The sequence below is a fragment of the Lutzomyia longipalpis genome, chromosome 2 (genome assembly GCF_024334085.1).
Source record: "Lutzomyia longipalpis isolate SR_M1_2022 chromosome 2, ASM2433408v1".
NCBI classification, from domain to species: Eukaryota; Metazoa; Arthropoda; class Insecta; order Diptera; family Psychodidae; genus Lutzomyia; species Lutzomyia longipalpis.
This window is the reverse complement of record NC_074708.1, coordinates 31,179,643-31,198,066: the sequence shown is the minus strand read 5'-3', so window position 1 is coordinate 31,198,066 and position 18,424 is coordinate 31,179,643. Positions and strand designations below refer to the sequence as shown.

The window sequence follows — 18,424 nt, the reverse complement described above, 5'->3', positions numbered from 1 at the left end:
CGCACCCACCCATTTTCAGCGCAATATGTTTGTGTTGAGGAATCACAGGAAGAAAGGTGAAAAGGAAATAAAAATGAAATATTACAAAGCATCAACAGCACAAGTGCTTTTCTGCCCTATATATTTTCATTGTGTATTTGTGATTTTTGAGATATATCTCCGTGAAATAACCCCTTTTGTGAAACAACAAAAGTTTCCTTTTATGCTTTTCCTACTAATATGTGTAAGTTTTTTTTCCCCTGCAGTCAGCGGAATTCAGAAGGGGAGACAAGGTTGGGTGGTAAAAAAGAGCATCGAACGATGCTGTTGGGAAAAATCAATATTATGCTCAGAATGGGGCGGGTGGGGAGAGTTTAGAGGGAAAATGCAAGGCACGATGGAAGGCACAAGTTTGATGTTCTTCCAGTTATAGTGCTATACAGCAACCGTGTAGAGAGCCTTTCATTGTAAAGCGACGAATATATATTTTGTATGGCAAACGTGAGTACGTTATATATTGAAAAGTTCTACAATTTATAAACATAAAAAGAACATGAAAATGTTAGCAACGGCTTAAACAACTAAATTATATAGAATTTAAAACTCTATATGAGAAATAAAAACTCGAATAATAGCTATCCTGCGTTATTTAAAAATTTATAATAGAAAAGATATCGGGAAGAAAAAAACTTAAATTAATTCAATTATTTTTCTGATATTAGATACCTACCAAAGATGCAAGCACAGGAAAATATTTGGGAAAATAATACATAAGAGAGCTTTTTACCCTCTCTGTTGGTACATACCTACCTATGTGGGGTTGGATGGTTGGGGTAAAAGAAAATTACACACATTTTCTATTATATATTATTATATATAGTGAATGTGAGTGACACGGGGCAAATTTTCCACATTATCAGCATAAATATCAACAAAAATCTCTCCCGGCGACAAATTTCAATTCACATCCAGCAGTTAGACCCCTATATATAGTGGTGTGTAAGAGATTGGGAGTCGTGCGGTGGGAAAAGTTCCCTTAATTAGTGATATGTTGAAAGAGCAGTTCAATAAATCTTTTTATTTACTCACACACCCACTGTCTAAACACATTAGGAGACATAATAATTTATTATCCGTCTTACCCCAGGAGTTTCCTTCGACATGACTTTTTTTATTCTCTCTCTGGTCTCTTTGGTTCTTTCCCTTTCCACCACTGCTGCGTCATTGAAGGCATTGGGGATGTTTGTTTGGGGTTGTGTGCGTCGGAGGGAGCGAAAGCTTCAAGTGTTCACAAAGTCTCCATAAAAATCATTTTCCTGCCTTCACGTGCTTTTTTTGTGGAACCCCTCGTGGGGGATAAAGTGCAAATGGGCAGTTGAATAAGTAATATTTTGATAGACAGCTTCTTGCTCCATAAAATACTTGGTGGGATCACTTCTCAACAATCGCATGAGCCTATTTCCGCACCATCCCCATATTCCTTCACCCCAGAATTGTGTTTTTTTTGCTTGTACATCTTGCCAAAAAGGGGGATCGTATTTTCCTTGTTTCTCAATCGCTCCCAAGATATATATTTAAATGGGACGCTTTTCCCCTGTATAGATATTTTTCATTCTGCTATCTTCTTAACTTTATTACAACGGTGAGTGAATTATTGTCTATCTTCTCGGTAGCTGAGAGTGAACTAAAGTGCGATTTATCAATAAAAAATTCAATTTTCATCAATTTCCATTGAAAATAATGCAAATTAAATTTAATTTACACGCGCATTACATTGATTTACACCAGAGAAAAGCTACCATGAAGAAAAGCTTGGAAAGCGGGGGGAATGAAGGGGGAAATTGTGCCCCTCAACTTTGCCTAACTTGAAATCTGTTGAGCTTATTTTTGGCCCGGCACGAGGCTCTGGTGTTGAAGTTCTAAAAGAAACACAATAAAAGCCATTGAAAATCATTCTTCCGCACGATAAGATTTTCATGCTTTAATTTTCATGTCACTTCTGCTACGATTTTTCGGATTTTTGCCTCATGTGAGAGGAAAATCAGACTGAGATTGATGGATTCTATAATGCTAATGGCACTTAACGATTTGGGACATTATCTTTCCAAAGCACGCATTTTTTTCTTCATTGTGGAACTCATGATAATGATGGTGGTTCAGGGGGAAATTGGACACATGACAATTTGGTAGAAAATTTGACAGAAAGACTCCAATTTCAGCGATTCATATCTAAAAATTAAATAGGTAAAGTAACACGTATAAGACAATATTTTTAAAGAATTTTTTATTGAGATATTTTTTAATTTATTTGTTTTTAAAAAGCCAGTTTATTCATCTAAAGTTAACCCAAGTATCCGATCATTCGTGAACGAATTTTCATTTTAGGGGACATTTAGGGGCGTGAAGGAGGGGGGTTAATAGATAGAATTTTCTAACATATTCAGTAGGACAATAAAACTTTATGTATCGATTTCTTAACTCTCTTAACTCATGTGTTAAAAGATAGTAATATGTGTTTGAACCTGGCGTGAGGTAATTTTCTTTGGGTTTCCGGTCGTCGCCAGGGGTAGAGATTCTCGTCCAAATGAAAGACGTACTTCCCAAAGCTTTCAACCCCTATCCGGGCCTTCTTCAGTGGCTGGAAGTGGGTGAATTTCTTTATTTAACAATTAACATTCAAACAATTTTATATAACAATAATTCTTACTCGTAACAGATTCTTTGGACACGTCTAACGTCACTGACTTTTACATTACTATAGAACATCGCGAGGGAGATCTTTGATTCTATGGGGGTCACTGAAGAAGGCCCGGATAGGGGTTGAAAGCTTTGGGAAGTACGTCTTTCATTTGGACGAGAATCTCTACCCCTGGCGACGACCGGAAACCCAAAGAAAAAAAAAAGATAGTAATATGGTTCATAATCTTCGGGCACAGTGAAATACTTTTCTTAAGTACAAAAATACTAAAAAAAATTTTTTAGATACATTACATCATCACATTTCTATAATATTTATTCAAATATTAATATAGGTATAATGTTATATTGATTTATTTTTAAATGTATTTTCCTGAATTCGTCATAAAATTTAAAGCTGGACTGAAGTGTTAGTATTGGAATATCATACTCAAATATGCAGTACAAATCATGCCATTGATTAGGAATTATATCTTGTTTGTCTTGGAAATATACTTTATAGCAATGTACTGTAGGAAGGCCTGAAATATTGTATTGTATCATCTCCATTTTCGTTACGGTCCAATCAATCAGACTTTTTTGGTTTAGGCTGCAGTATTGCAATTTAGGAGGTCTTGTTTCGAATGCATAGTAACAAAATCCAACAATTTTCCTTGGTAGCTTAGACATGAATGTAACTGATAACTGTTTAGAAACCAAATTTGAATACTGAGGACCTTTTTCGAAACAATTTACATAAAATATTTTATCAGCGATTGGAGCACTCTCATTAATTGTTAGTGTGTTCGTGGTATTTTCAATTGAATCTATCAGTCGATAACCTTTTCTAGAGGTGTACTTAAATCCGTGGCAAAGTTTTTTCTTTTTTAAAATAACTTTGGCAATTGCAGAAATCTCTGAATATGACAAAAGCTCCGGATAATAAGCTTGAACTTCAAATATTTGTTCCATTTTCATAGTTGGGAATCGAATTTCGTGGAAAATATTCCCCAACATTTTCCGAAGATTTTTGGGATAACACCGCATTCTTATCTGACTGCACGCATGCTCTGCCCATTTCATTAGGCTTCTAAATACATCCATTTCATCGCACCTTAAATTTTCCGATCTTGCAACGTTGTATAATTTTTGTGCGGGAAGATCAAGAAAAGACTTCAGAGAATTCTCGTTACTTGTTATTGCTACAAAATCTGTTTCAATTTTCTCAAAAATTTTCTTCCTTAATTCTGATTCATCAGGCAAAAATATGTCTTTAGTGTAAAGTTCAATGCATGTGCTGACGTTGAGGTTTTTGATTAAAAAGTCCTCACAAGTTTCAATTAATTGCTTCACATCGAATCGATAAGCTAGCTTTAAGACACTCCACACATCTTTTGTTTTAAGATCCACTTTACCTTTGTAGCAGAATTCGAGGAAACATATAAAAGCGTCGTAGCTGATATCCGGAATTCTTAGCTTTTTATCGTCCAATTTCAAGAGCGATAACACGATGAAGAATTCCCAGCTGCAGGCAATTAATACGAATTTGTGTGCTTGCGCAATTTCTTTGTCAGGTCCAATGATGAAAGTTACATCAGAAAGAATGCTCTCGTTGTAGAAGCTTGAAAACCGATCGTCGATTTTCCCGAATTTTTCACTCCACTTCTCGCGGGTTTTTAAGATATTCTCACCACCACTGGCCATCATGAAGGTTCACAAAATTCTGAAAGTTTAAATTTTATGATTTATGATTTTTTTAATAATAATAATTTCTCCGAAAAATACCTCTTTGCTCACAAATATCCACTGAGAAACTGAAGTTAAGTACAACTTTTCGTTCACTTCGTGGGTCAATATTGAACTGATAAGGAACTTTTTATTCCAATTGATAAAGTTGATAAGAGACAAGCAATTGGCTCAATTTATCAGTCATTCTTTAAGCCCCATATGAAAGCGTAATGATCTTTTACGTCATAAAATATTTTATCGATTTAAATTAAACGGTTAGGAATTTAAGTAAAGAATTTTTAGAATTTTTTGTAAGATTTTTCCTCAATTTTGTCTAATTTCAAGGTTTGTTTCCAACATAATTAAGTTTTCTTTTTTAATAAAACATAAAATTCAACAAAAATTTAAATATACCCACCACAAGACGTTATTGAACATAGCTATAAGAAGCAAAAGGAAAGAACATTTTGTGTTCATTTGGAGCTTTTCTTCGTCACTCCATCTTGTATCCAAGACAGTATTTCTGTAGCAAAGACATACAACTTTTTCATGTACAATGTATATATAGTTTTTCCACCCGAAAGAAGGAGAAAATTTTTATATGCATAGCTACCTCGGAGAACTTTCCTCTGTTTGAAATATCTCTATTATGAGAAATTTTGTGTCACACATCTAAAGGGCTTTCAATGAGAAAATTGAGTTGCTATCGTGATTTTCTTCTTGATGGAAATTGAGTAATTTTTCCATTGGTCCTTCGTTCATCCTCACGTTCTATGCTTCTCAAGAATTTTACAATCCATTGAATCCTATACATTCTAGGGCATCTTGTGTCCTTTTTCACTCCTTGGTACACACATAGGCGTTGAAAATTGGGGAGTGAATAATGCAAAAGAAGGGTATTTGGGTGGTGGAGGGGGATTATTTTATTATTTGTCAGTCAAGGAGCGTAAAATGTTGCGTCACTGATTGAGGTAAATTTCACGCTCCATCGTTTGCAGTGTTATCTGCCAGACAAAGATGAACGAAAAAAAAAACGAGAATGATTTTTCCGTGAACTTCCGTTCAGCGGGAGTGACGGCGAAAGCCATGAGGAAAAGTCAATGGAAGGGAAAAAGCTCACCATGAGAAGAATGTTCGTTGGTATTTGTTGGGATGAAAACTAGCGTGTTTTATCGTCATACACTCAGATTTCCACTCAATGGTAAAGTGGTATTTCATCCCTCTCACACACATCCATTGAATTTCATCGTATTTCTCTATTTCCCATGGAGTTTTCCCGACAAAAAGAAAACACGCACATGTGCCAGAGAGCATGAGCACAGCCGAGAGAGAGAATTGAGTGCTGTGCAGCAAAAATTTTCCTCGAGGACGAAAATCAAATTCATCCAAGAGGGGTTTTCAGTTCAGTGAAAGCTCTCAAAGTGCTCGCAAGTTGTCTTTTTTTCCCACACTTTCGCCACATAAAAAGCACTCCATACATAGTTTCTCTTCTGTGGGTTCTCTCGTCGCGTCAGAGAGGTACATATATTGCAAAAGAAAGAAAAAAAACTTGTTCACCATCACAACCCTTTTTAAGCCATTTTTGTCACTTTCCCTTAATCTCTTTCGGTGTTTCGTGTTTTAATTTATTTATAGGCATTTTCGAAGGGGGGATTAGGGCGAATACACAGAAGCCGTAAATCGGTTTCTCTCGGTGGTTTTGTTGCTGTGTGACGGAAAGAATTACGGATAAATTTGTGTGGTGAAATTTTCATGAAGGTGCAGAAACGGAGAAAAGTCGTGGATTTAAATTTGCCTTCACTTCCAGACCACATTCAGGAAGTAATCATGGCCATTTTGGGGGTGAGTCTCACACAAAAAAAGCACGTTGAGCTTTTCTAGCTGCCTCCCTCTGTGTGTCCCACCATAATAAGGAAGAATTCATTTCCCTTTGCTGTTTAGCACCCCTTTTATATCATCCCTCATTAAATATTCCGCAATGTCCTTCCCCAAAGAGTCCCCCAAAAAGCTCTTTTTATCTACCCTCTCTCCCCTTCATATTGCAGATAGTATACCGCGACGATTTATATTGTTTAATATTAAAATTCCACTGAATTCACCCACACCGCACTCTCCGTACCAGAAGAGTTCAATCAATCCCACCCACCCTTAAACATTGTATACATCACATATGCTGTGTACAATTTTCCATCGATCGAAAATGAAATTTATAGAGTATGCCGTGTGGATAAAATGACACAAATATAGTATAAATATATATGTACATTCACAATCTCCGAAAAACATATATTTTGTCGTGTATAAAATTTGTGTGGAATAATAGCGCGTGATAGCGCTCAATGATACTTCAAAAAAAAGCTCCCTGATTAATATTGGAACTGAAGCGGGCACACGGCTGAGTTATTTCATATTAATTAAATTTCAGCATTGTTTCACACTGTGTAGGGCGAGAATTTGTAAGAGCCACATGAGACGTGGTCATTATTAATGCTCACGGAAATTTCTCATGAAATTCACCCTGTCGAGAGGGACATAACTCATAAACAAAAGGGCACAACAGCTACATTCATGCAACATTTAGCGAGCATGAGAGAAAAAGTGCCCGGTAATTGCTGTGGAACTTAAAATAGAAAAAAGTTTGTGTATGTTTTAAGGGATGTTACATTATACCTATGTAGCAATGGTCTTGTTTTAGAAAATAAACATTACCTACTAATATTCTTGTACAAATTATTGTTATTTTTACATTAAGATAATTATTTTTTTGTGTAATAATAAAATGAAGAGTTAAATAAAACATCACTGGAATGTTAAATGACAGACCAACAATTTTGCTTAATAATTTTTAAATTAAAAACAACTTTAAGTGAATAAATCACATAAAATGTGTTATATGATGAGGTGGGGGTGGAGTAGGTCAATGGAATAAATTTTGTTGGCTTTCTGCCCTGAAATATAATGCAAAATTCCATATGGAACAAACACAATCCTTCCCAATCTCCCTTATTTAAATTTTGACCTAAATGTACCACACATTCTGGCTTAAATCTCAAACAAGGTAATTTCCTCACCAACAACACTGCCTAATTAATGAAATGTTAAAATGTACAAGTTGTTTAAAATGATAAATCACAAATATGTGCATAAAATGAGGAATAAATGGGAAAAACGATGGAAAAAAGACTCAGAAGTTTGAATCAGAAAAAACTCTAAAAAAACATCCACGATAGTCTTGCATGACTGAGTTAATTAAATCACTTGCAATATTGCAATTCCTACTATTTTCTCTGGGAACAGTTGCATGTATTTTCAATAATCTTATCAATTATGTATCTCACGATACCTACATAGTAGGTATTATTATTAATAGTTGCAACATGAAAAGCAGGACGAAGGAGAATAAATGGGAAGAATGGCAATTCTTAACATCACGTTGTATAGAATGAATGCCATGTTTATTAAATTCTACGCCTGAAAATGGTGAAAGGAATTGAATATATTGCATGGATTTTCATAAATCGATATAACACTGTCTCGAGAAAGCTTTTCTCGAGACTACATAACTATCATATTGTATCCAATTACTCCTCATCTCCCTTCCCCCCAAAAGCAATCCGGCTGTCACTCATTGAGACTTACTGGAGCTCCTCTCACATACACCGCTTGTACCCATTAAACAAGCAGGAAATTGCTTGAGGTCATAAAGGCGACTGAGGGTCAATGCTATATAATAAGTTTAATCCACAAATACCATCATGGCATTTTTATTGATTCTGTCACACTTTCTGTGGCCAACCGTAGAATTGCGTGGGGTTCTCTGGGTCTCTCTATACACTCTGCAAATCCTGGAGGGACAAAAAAATCATCTCTCGACGGAAATAACAACCATTAATATCCATTTAATGCACAAACACACAGACTCGGCTTTTCGGCGTTGTACAAAACCCCATTTCCTTCTTTGAGACTGTGCCACATAAAAGATGTATCCTACCAAGGAGAAAAGATTAGGGTTGAAAAATTCTCTTCTTCTGAAATGTATATTATTTTAGTCGTGAAAGTCATACAAAACTGGCATTTTAATGTATTTGTTTCATTTAATTTTAGATGTGATTCTGCATAGAATATTGTAAAGTTTGACTTTGAAATTGTCCAGAAAAAACAATATTCAAGCTTTAAAAATTTGAAAGAAAATGTTCTAAAAATCCTCCTTCCTTCAGAATAGCCAGAATTTTTTTTAAGGAAAGTTTTTAATTTTTTTCAAATTAAGACTTTAAGAATGGTTTAAAAAACTAAATGACATTTATTTATAAATATTTGACATCTTTGTTCTAACGTTTGAAAATTGTTTTTTAACACATAACAATTGTTTCAACATTTGACATTTATCTTCTAACGTTTGAAGTTTATTTTACCACGAGATCTTCTTTTCTAATGATGAACTTTTTTTTATAATTTCAAATGTTTTCTAACATTTAGCCTGCGTTCCTTACGTTTGACATATCTTATAACGCTTGACGTTTCCTTTAGTAATAGTTGTACTTTTGCTTTAATGTTTATAAAAAAATTCAAAATTAATTCAATGTAATTTTTGGCATGAAAAAAATCTTTGAATCTCCTACAGAGAAACTTGAATTTTTTAAACTTTTTAAGGATATTTAGACACTCTAACATTCTTCCTGGCTACGCTCCTGCTTCCTTTAACCGAATTAATTCGATTTTTGCAAAAATGAAAACTATTTCTGACATTTTTATGCAATCAAAATCAACAAAGAAAATTTGGCAAGTACACTTAATATAGTTCAAAAGGAAAATCTGGGTTGAATCTTTTTTCTTTGCAAAACTTTCGGAAAATTTCACAAATTCCCATCTCAAAGAGAATTCTTCGTGCGCCACAAAATTGCTTTGTGCTTGCTGAAATGCTCTTGGAACTGCTTGACCAAGAGAATCTTGGGAAGAAGAGAGGCATGTATAGTATATGTATGTAGGTCTGCTGAGTACTTGGAAGGGACGATGTGGAACGGAAGTGGAGTGATGTAGGAGGGTGAATTGGTAAACCATACAGCTCCATTAATCGAACTGATGTTGGTGCTTTTCTGAATATGTGACTTTGTCTCACTCACCGGATGATATTAAATAAATGGTTCTGAGCTGTGTGTGGATGGGAGAATTTCCTCTGGGGAACTGGGTTTTCTCGTGTCATGTCAATAAAATGAGGTGACTTTCCCAAAGGATGGAAAGTTGGGAGACATGGAGTGTGGGTTGAGATGGGTAGAACATTGCAACACGCGTGCGACGGGTAGCAATAATAATATGTGTAATGTTCACTTCGCTTTTTACGTAAGGTACCTATCTACGTATACAGACTCCCTCGAACATAGCCCCGAGCATGCCCCAAAAAGTTGATTTTCACCGTGAAAGAGGGGATATAAAACCTCCCCATAATTGTATAACAATTTAAGAGCATGGAAGCACAACACCCGGGATACTCGGAAAATTCACCCCACACACCCTGCCCCCAACAACATAGCATGAGGGTGTTGCTCAAACCGATAATATGATCACAAAAATGAACCCCTTTTGCTATTCACGGTGTGTAATGTGTTTTTAAGTAGGTCGAGGTGGGGTACTTTTTGGCAAATTGCCGTAATTTACTTAATCTTTGAAAAGTGTTTGCCACACAATTATTAAATCAAACTCTTTAAGATAAGCATATAAATTTTCCTTCAGGGGGTGCCCCTCAGCATATACCCCCTCTTGAGCAAGAAAAAAAATTCAAAAAAGCGTGGGTGGGAAAAGATACTTTTGGTGTTTGCTTCTTGTTCTCTGTTTTATTTATAATATTTTCCTTCTTCATTGTGTTTTTTTTCTCTCTCTTTTCCTTCTACACACTTTAACTGGGGGTATTTGCAGAGCAGCATTATCCTTTAAGACATAAATGGGTGCTATATAGGCAAAAATGTTCATGAGAAACGGCATCCATTGGGTGGGAGAGAGTAGAAAGTGGGAGGTTGGGGGTGGATCTCGAACATGAAAGTGTGTTTAATAATAAAAGAAGGTTCCAACCAATCTGCAACATATATACAAATACAATAAAATTGGGTAGGATTGAGACTTTTCCTTTCATTTCCTCTCTTACAACTTACTTTTTGGAGGCAACAGACATATCAAATTGGGAAAAACACACTCTCAATATAATGCTCCCTAAAAGGAAGGCAAAAGTAGATATTGATAGTTTAGCATTCTTTTTTTTCTCTCCTAACTTTAGCTTCGCTTTTGCTATATAGAATACAATGTATATGTAGCTGGGAGACGGGACTGTGTGCTGGTGGGAGTTGAGGACATTGTCAGGGTGAAAATGAATTTGTGGGTGAGAATAAGTTACGTATAATGGGATCAATTCATTGTGGAGGAAGAAGAGGCGATCTAATAAAGAAATCTTCGCTCGAAATGGGATGGGTGCTTCAGTTTCAGAAGAATAATATCAAGAGAAAGAGAAATCGAATCTATAATAAAATTTTTCTATTTGCAAATTCATATTGAATGTTTGTTCTTTATTGCATTAGATCTTTTCTGTATAGAAATTCCATTTTTAACCAATTTTTATTGAGTCTTCATCATTTGAATTTGAAATTGGATCTTAGGATGTTAAAAACGTCTTCTTATTCTTTGAAATTGAAAAGCTTTAAAGCTAAACTTGCAAAAAAGACTTCTATTCAAACTTGTAGCTTGCTTTTATTATAATTTCTATAAAGTTTTATTAATAATTATTGAACAAACCTTAATTAAAAATTTAGTTCATTATAATGGAATCTCAGTAAATTTTCTTTTCCACAAGGATACCTAGAATATCGTTTGAAATATGTGTATATATTATTTCAACTCCTTGATTACGTTTTCCCGTCATGTGCAAATTCATAATTATAAGTTTAAAGGGAAAATATTTAAATATCATGTTTAAATGAAGAGGTAATTTAAAATTGTGAAATTACATTTTTTTCCAAGAATTTCGCGAAACTCTTAAAGTTTTTTTGATATTCACTCACCATGAAGCTCAATTTCTCTACGTCCCACAATTTCTACTCAAACACTCTCCCACCTCCCATGAGACAACAAGTGTTTTTTATTTCATTTTCTGCACCATGAAAAATTTAGCAGCTCAAATATCAATCTTAAAATACAAAATTCATAGGAGGAAGGTATATACTACTGTATGTACTTTGAAAAACTCATCATCTCACGGATGCTTAAAGAATAAATTTATCTATATAAGATTTGGGATTAAAGAAATGAGAACATCCTTAATAGAGTCCTGTCTCTCTGCCCTGTCATTTGTAATGAAATTCATTGAGGGGTAAATATATTCCTTCTGATTCATCCCTATGAATGGGAAGTGTGCCAGGGGTGTATTGTTCCACTGCCTCACAGTGGAAAAAAAATGCGACTCTCACAGAATCGTCTGTATTCTATGGAGCAGCGAAGATATTTTGGCACGTTAATTTATTATTCTCCTCCAGATGCTACAAGTTTCGCTCCATTGTCTCCTCCATTTCAAAATCTCTATGCTCATTTACCCTCTTGCATCTCTTTAGCAGACTTATTATGAAAATTTCACCTGTTCCCAACTTTTTTTTTGTTTTTTTTTTCTCTGTACACCCTCGTGGAGGTTGCCGAATGTATATAGGAAGTTCATTTGTAAATTTTTTATTATGCTGACTTTTTTCTTGGGATATATAAAATTGCCTTCGGAGTTTATTTCCTGTGCACTTGTGCCGCCATGTCTCTGGAGAACAATATTTTATTTTTTGAATTTTATTTTCCTTCATCATCATATTTTCACATGGGAATTCCACTTTTTCGTGAACTTTTCACACAAGTGAACGGGAGATTTGGTTGGCTCACTTTGTAGCGCCCCCATCCGCCGAGAGACTCGATGTAATTTATTGCGCATATGATGGATACGCGGGTGTAAAGGGCATGGTACTTCCTCATCCTTTTACAATAGCATTAATTTATATTCTTTATCAACGTCTGTCACCTGATGTGACAGTGAGGAAGGATGCGAGGCCATATCCTGACATTCGTCACTTCATAAAATATCCATATAACAGCCGCAATGCTCATCCCTTTTTTTCGCAAAAAAAATAACCACAAAACCCGCACAATTTTCACCACCACCACTGTGTATGACCCCGCAGGTTAAAAGAATCCTTCTTAGAATGTTTAAAAATGTGAAAGCCCAAAGAGATAAAATTCTCCCTGCTATTGTCTCGAATTTCCGTGTCTTATTTATTACAAACATTTCACACAACACCTTCACGGACAAAATTTCCACCTTATTTCATTTTATTTTCCACAACTCTCAAGTCTCCCTGGAGGCGAATATCATCATGCAATGCACAGTTGAAAGTTCAAGCGTTTTATCTGTGATACACCATATTATATTCCTCTAATGATCATGGCAATTTGCAAACTAAATTGATAAAAGTTTTTTTTCTTCTGTGAGAATTGAATGTATAATTTCTCCTATATAGAGTTTTATCGCAGGAAAAACGGGGAAAACTTTCATTTTCCTACTTATTCTGTTTCATTTAATGAATCCACCAACGCAAAAAGTTTTTAAATTGTTTTTTTTTTAACATTCTTGAAATTGAATGTGGGAGGATTAGCAGATTTTTTGATGAGTTTCTACCACAGAAACCACAGAATTAGTTTAATTCAACTGATTAGTATCCACACTACAGGATATGTACATTTATATGTGGTTAACACATAATAATTAAAGTCTGCGTCAATATTTAACTATCTATCCCCTAGTCTAGCCAGTATGCAAATTAACAGAAATCTGGGATAATGCTATATCCTTATTTTCAGGATATTTTATTTAATAAACACACAATTCTTTTTTTTTTAATTATTGTCCATTTATTAACAAGAAGAAAATAAATTTGAATTTGATTGATTTAATATAAATCCAAAACTCGCTCAATAAATCCTAAGGTTTCCATAAATATTGATCCGTATATTAATGTTTAATTTGATTGCGAGAGCAAGCATAATTTTATTCAAAATAAAATATAAATGAATTGACACAATTAGTCCCTTTTTACGCCCCTTTCTTGCCCTTAATGTCTTTGGGAAAATTGAACCTAAAATGAAATATTTGATATCTACATTATAGATTTCTCGTCAAAATTCAAAATTACAAATATACATACATATATACATATTCATAGCATAAAATATATAGGATTAAGATACCACTGACGAATGGAAATGAAATGTTCTTTTGGGGTTGAAGATGAAAATTGGTTGATTGAGGGTGTGTCACTGTGGTTGAAGGAATTGAGATAAATGCTACTTTCATCACTCAATGTTTGCATGCAAATATCTATGTTGGAAAATTATATATTTTCATGCCATCATGAGATTAGTAGACGGAAGTTAAATGATGATGAATCGATGTTTGTGAAGCCAAGGGTGAAGAATTTTTGAGACTTGCAAATAGAACGAGAACTTTGTGTTTCCGTATCTATTTTGTGTATAGAGGGTGTGTACAACTTTTCAAGGGCTTCCTTCTCAATATTTTTTTGTACCACTCTTGGGTGTCACCGCCTACACCATGGAAATTTTCCCATCTTAAAGAAAAATATCAAATTTCCTTCCTATTTTCAATTCACTTCTCTATATTAAGTTGTTTTTTTTTTCAAACATGGTGTGAAAAATGAATTTCCCTCTTGTTATTTTTATTTCAATTTAAGTGTCTCGAGTGGTTATAGCGATGACCTCTGCGATAGAGCTTAGAATAAACAAAGAATTTCTCTCACAGTTTGTGGAAAACTCTATAAAATATACACATACATCTACGTTATGTTTATATAAACAGCAGCTAAAAGAGAGCTAAAATGACATTCAAACAAAACTCTTACGTAACACTTATGAAGATTTTTTATAACGTTATTTAAAGTGAATTTTCTTTTCACAATTTTTCCGCAGATAATTGAAAATGCGGTACAATCAACCTGTTGAAGTGAGTCACTCATGCAGTAACAATAACAATAATTTTGTGGAGAAATTAATTGAGGAGAGAGGCAATCAATCAGCATTCTTCACATCACAACACCTAATTGAGAACAGAGGAAATAGCTCTGCCAATTTGAATGCATTCACTGACAATTTATTGGCTGGAGCAGCAACCCTTCTCTGCAATCAAAGGGAAATAAATGACAATGTGAGAGTCATCTCTGTGGATACAAGCCAAAAGATCCATCATCCCTCACAGGTAAGATTTTCTAAATTTTAAGACATTTCCACAATTTCAGGGGAAAACTGGGCAATTGTTAAATTATTTGCAAATATTTAAAGACATTTTTCAATTTTTGGCAAATGTCTTGAAAAGTCAGTTCTAAACAAAAATTCTTGAAATTTCGCGTGAGGATCTGTAAAACTCTTTTAATTTACGTTAATTTATTAAAGTTTTGAGAAAATGAATAAGTTTTATGCTCTGTTTTTATGCTACAATAGTAAGAATGAGTAAATCCAGATGTACATAAAGTTTAAAGAAAAGATTTTTTACATCTTAATCATTTTCTTTATCAAATACCTAAACTAGGAAAATTTATTTTCTTACTTGTTTGCACAGCAGATCAATATTTTCAATTAAAGAAAATGAAGTGTTATGCAAAAACAGAAATTCTTGAAAATATTTACATTTAATAATTTTAAAGTAAATACGATTGAATATAGTGTTTCAAAGGCAAACATCAATCGTATCAGATTTCACTATTCCCCCTTTGAAGAGATAAATCCAATGAAAGCAAAATCAAATATTCTTCTCTATATGCTTCGTATATTAAAGAGAACCGAGTTATGCAGAATTTCATTCAAAAAGGAAATTGTAAATATTTTATCTGTTCCGCTCATGGTGTTAAAGTGTAATTTATGTGAGAAATTGCAAATCTGTTTCAAATTAAAATTACATTTTGGACTCCGTACGATGGCTAGGGCACCCAATTATCACCCACTCTCCAGAGGTGACTATTAAATCTTGAGGATTTTATCGTATAAAATGAATTTTGCAATTTTCAGGTGAAATCACTCGGAGAAGGTGAGATAAATTACTTGAGACTGGGATTGCACAAGGTGGATCCACTTGACGAGGAAGACGACTCTGAGGAAAATTGCAGCTCACGATTTTCATGCTCTACCGAATCTAGCTTAGCAGACAGTTTAATGGACGATGGAGGTGAGTTATGTTTCGGAGGGATAGAAATTAAATAGATGGGTGTTTGGGCTCTTGAGGAAAATCAATTTGTGGGAGTTGTGTGAAAATTTGAAGAGGGTTTTATAGATGGAAATGGTTCTTTCAATCCCCATTGCGGTTTTCACAGGCAATGATTTCTCTTCGACACCATCAATGAGCTCACCGGAGCCAAACTACACGCGTGGGATTATCAATCCAAACTACCCGGGGTTCCAGCACTTGGCACATACTCTCTCGGAACATTTTGCAAATTACAATTTTGAACACTTGTCGGATGATAGCGAAATTTCCGAGGAGTGCGACAATGATTTGAGCTTGGGCGGTGGTGTTGACTTTGCGAACAATTTCAACAACAACAATCACTTTGCGTCGACAAACAGCAATATTGTATCAGAGAATGGCAATGATGTTGAGAAGAATATAAATCTGCTGCAGACGTCAGAATGTAAGATATTCTGTGAGGAAAAGAATTTGGCACTAGTGGCGTGCGAGGAGAAAATATCAAATGCAGCAGTTGATGCCAAATGGATGAAGGAGGATGTCAAGGGGAAGCGAGATTTGCCAACACCAGATATCCTACTCAAGGGTGACGATACTCCTGATGCGGACAAGTTTTGCATGAGTGACACACCATCGGACACATCACCACATGCCAATTTTCAGCCAGACCTCCTGCGGAATATCGATGGGAGTCGAGAGATCAAACGACAGCCAAGGGATGAGGGGATTGCGGATAAAATTGAAATTGACTCGCAAAGTCTGCAGGGAGAACATATCGACGAGACAAGTGAGAAGCCCAACGTTCCACCGACAGATAGCGTGGCTCAGAAACCAAAAGCAGCAGCAGTAGCAGATAAAAGAGCGCACCATGTAAATCGTATGCCTGACGAGGAGGATGAGGATGAGGTCAGGAAAATGACATCGGCACTGTGGGGAGCATCGCCAGTAGATATTGTCGGGGATTTTGGGGAAGAAGTTGAGCGTGAAATTGTACTAATTGTATCCGGATATAGGAAGGGCACAACCAGAGGCGTATCCGATGGCAATTTCAACAATTCAGCCCAAGACACCAAGCCCTCTGCAAAGAATCAACCCAGCAGCTCAAATATCTCCACATTGATTCACAACAAGGTAATTGAATTTCAGCTCTTTCACTTACCCCCATGTCTATGCGATCTATATGTAGGCATCGTGAGTGGGTGGGGGTTGTTTGAAAAGTTCGACACACGCGTGGATGAAAGTTGAAAGTTTTATTTGAAATTTAAATTTATTATTTTTTATTTAATAAAAAGTATTTACTTTTTAAAAATTGAAAAGAACGATGGGTTTTATAAAGTTAAAGCACTGGAATCTTTAGGCGGTTTAAGCATGAGTACCAGACGGCTCCACTTGAATCTAGAACTTTAGAAAACTAAACTAATGCCCTTTTTAATCTTTAAAACATTTTATTTATCTGAGATTCAGAAATTAAGCATTAAGACCATTTTCTTAACACATCCTGGACGGCTTGACGCACATCGGCGTCCACTGACAGTTCTCAATTCTGTACGCTGTAACAATTTGCCACTCTTTTTGCGTTTGACATTTACCCGGTAGGAAAACTTCTCCAACATTTTTTCAGCCAATTTTGATAGCTGACTCGTGAGGTGTTCATATATGATTAATAAATTTATTATTTATTAAATTTCTGACATGATTTGGAATCAATTTGAAATGATTTGAGATTGATGTGACAAGAAAATGGAAATCTAGAATATTCCATTCTATTAATCTTGACATTGACAATAGAACGAATAGAACATTCTTTTAGATACTATTATCCTATAAAGAAAAAATATGAAAAATATCATGTCAGGGGAAAAAAAAATTTCAAAAATTAAAAAGAAAACAAGAAATAAGTAGAAGGATATTTAGAATATTCTAGTTTTCTTTAATTGCTCTGTCACAGAGAAGATTTTAGCTAAATACATGTATTATGAAGTTTTCAGAATTTTTAGAACAAAAAAATCAACCTGCTCGTTCACGTTATCATTACCATTTATTTTTAATATAAAATAATGTAAATGCTAGAAAATTCTCAAAATGGTTCAGAACGGATGGCGAAGCAATTTTTTTTGACATATCTGGTATATTTTCTCGTTTCAACATAACCTAATTTTTATTATGGTGCCCGAAAAAAGTGAGAATTATGAAATAAATTAGCAAAGAAAAGCTTCCAGAAGTTTCCCTTTAGGCTATAAAATAATGTTCTAGCTGAAAATTTACATTTAAATTTAATTTTAAGTGTTTTGTAGCTGAAAATCTTCATTGCATAAAACTTTAGGTGAGTTAGGTTATATATTTTGCGAAAAGAAAATTTTCCTCTTACATAACCTCAATTTAATTTTTGTGATAAAAAAATGCTACGTAATGTTTAATAGCAAAAAGGAAACTCGTCTGAGAGATTTTCACTGAAATTATCCCATAAATCTGACTTTTTCCCACGTAAATATAAAAGTGCGGTTATGTTGGAATGAGAAAAAAATGCCAAATATGTCCAAAAAATGCTCTTCACCAATATCATACCATTTAAACTATTCCTCTGACTGTTCTGTGAGCTTGAATTTGATGTTCAACATACAACAGTTATAGTGAAATTTTAAAGAAAGATTTTTGAAATTTAAATTGTATTTTAATATGAATATTATTCTTTTTTTATTGTTTTGTTTTCGATTATTTTATATTAAAAGAATATTTGTGTTTCACTTAAGTGAGTATTCTTCTCAAATAAATATTTTCTGA

At 34.5% G+C, this 18,424-nt stretch overlaps 2 protein-coding genes across 5 annotated transcripts in view; one reads left to right on the top strand and one right to left on the bottom strand.

The window, feature by feature from the left end:
- LOC129790150 (schwannomin-interacting protein 1 homolog) overlaps positions 1-18,424 on the top strand; it is a 34,490-nt gene that overhangs the window by 5,635 nt on the left and 10,431 nt on the right. For 2 of the 4 annotated variants that reach the window (XM_055827495.1, XM_055827493.1), the window contains exons 1-5: positions 5,784-5,901; positions 6,019-6,225; positions 14,377-14,662; positions 15,469-15,625; positions 15,771-16,774. In XM_055827495.1, the coding sequence (XP_055683470.1) occupies positions 14,387-14,662; positions 15,469-15,625; positions 15,771-16,774 (1,437 nt within the window). In that variant the 5' untranslated portion in view covers positions 5,784-5,901; positions 6,019-6,225; positions 14,377-14,386. Of the gene's footprint in view, positions 1-5,783; positions 5,902-6,018; positions 6,226-14,376; positions 14,663-15,468; positions 15,626-15,770; positions 16,775-18,424 lie in introns of those variants that run through there. The other 2 variants (XM_055827496.1, XM_055827494.1) reach the window with 1 other exon arrangement.
- On the bottom strand, positions 2,855-4,478 carry LOC129790263 (BTB/POZ domain-containing protein 3-like). The gene is made up of 2 exons (XM_055827700.1): positions 4,441-4,478; positions 2,855-4,378 (listed from the first exon to the last, which is right to left on the bottom strand). The coding sequence occupies exon 2, from the start codon at positions 4,360-4,362 to the stop codon at positions 2,992-2,994; it is 1,371 nt and encodes a 456-aa protein (XP_055683675.1). The 5' UTR covers positions 4,363-4,378; positions 4,441-4,478; the 3' UTR covers positions 2,855-2,991.

Coding starts and splice junctions, on each gene's coding strand:
- LOC129790263 (XM_055827700.1), bottom strand. CDS start 4,362: ATGATGGCCAGTGGTGGTGAGAATATCTTAAAAACCCGCGAGAAGTGG.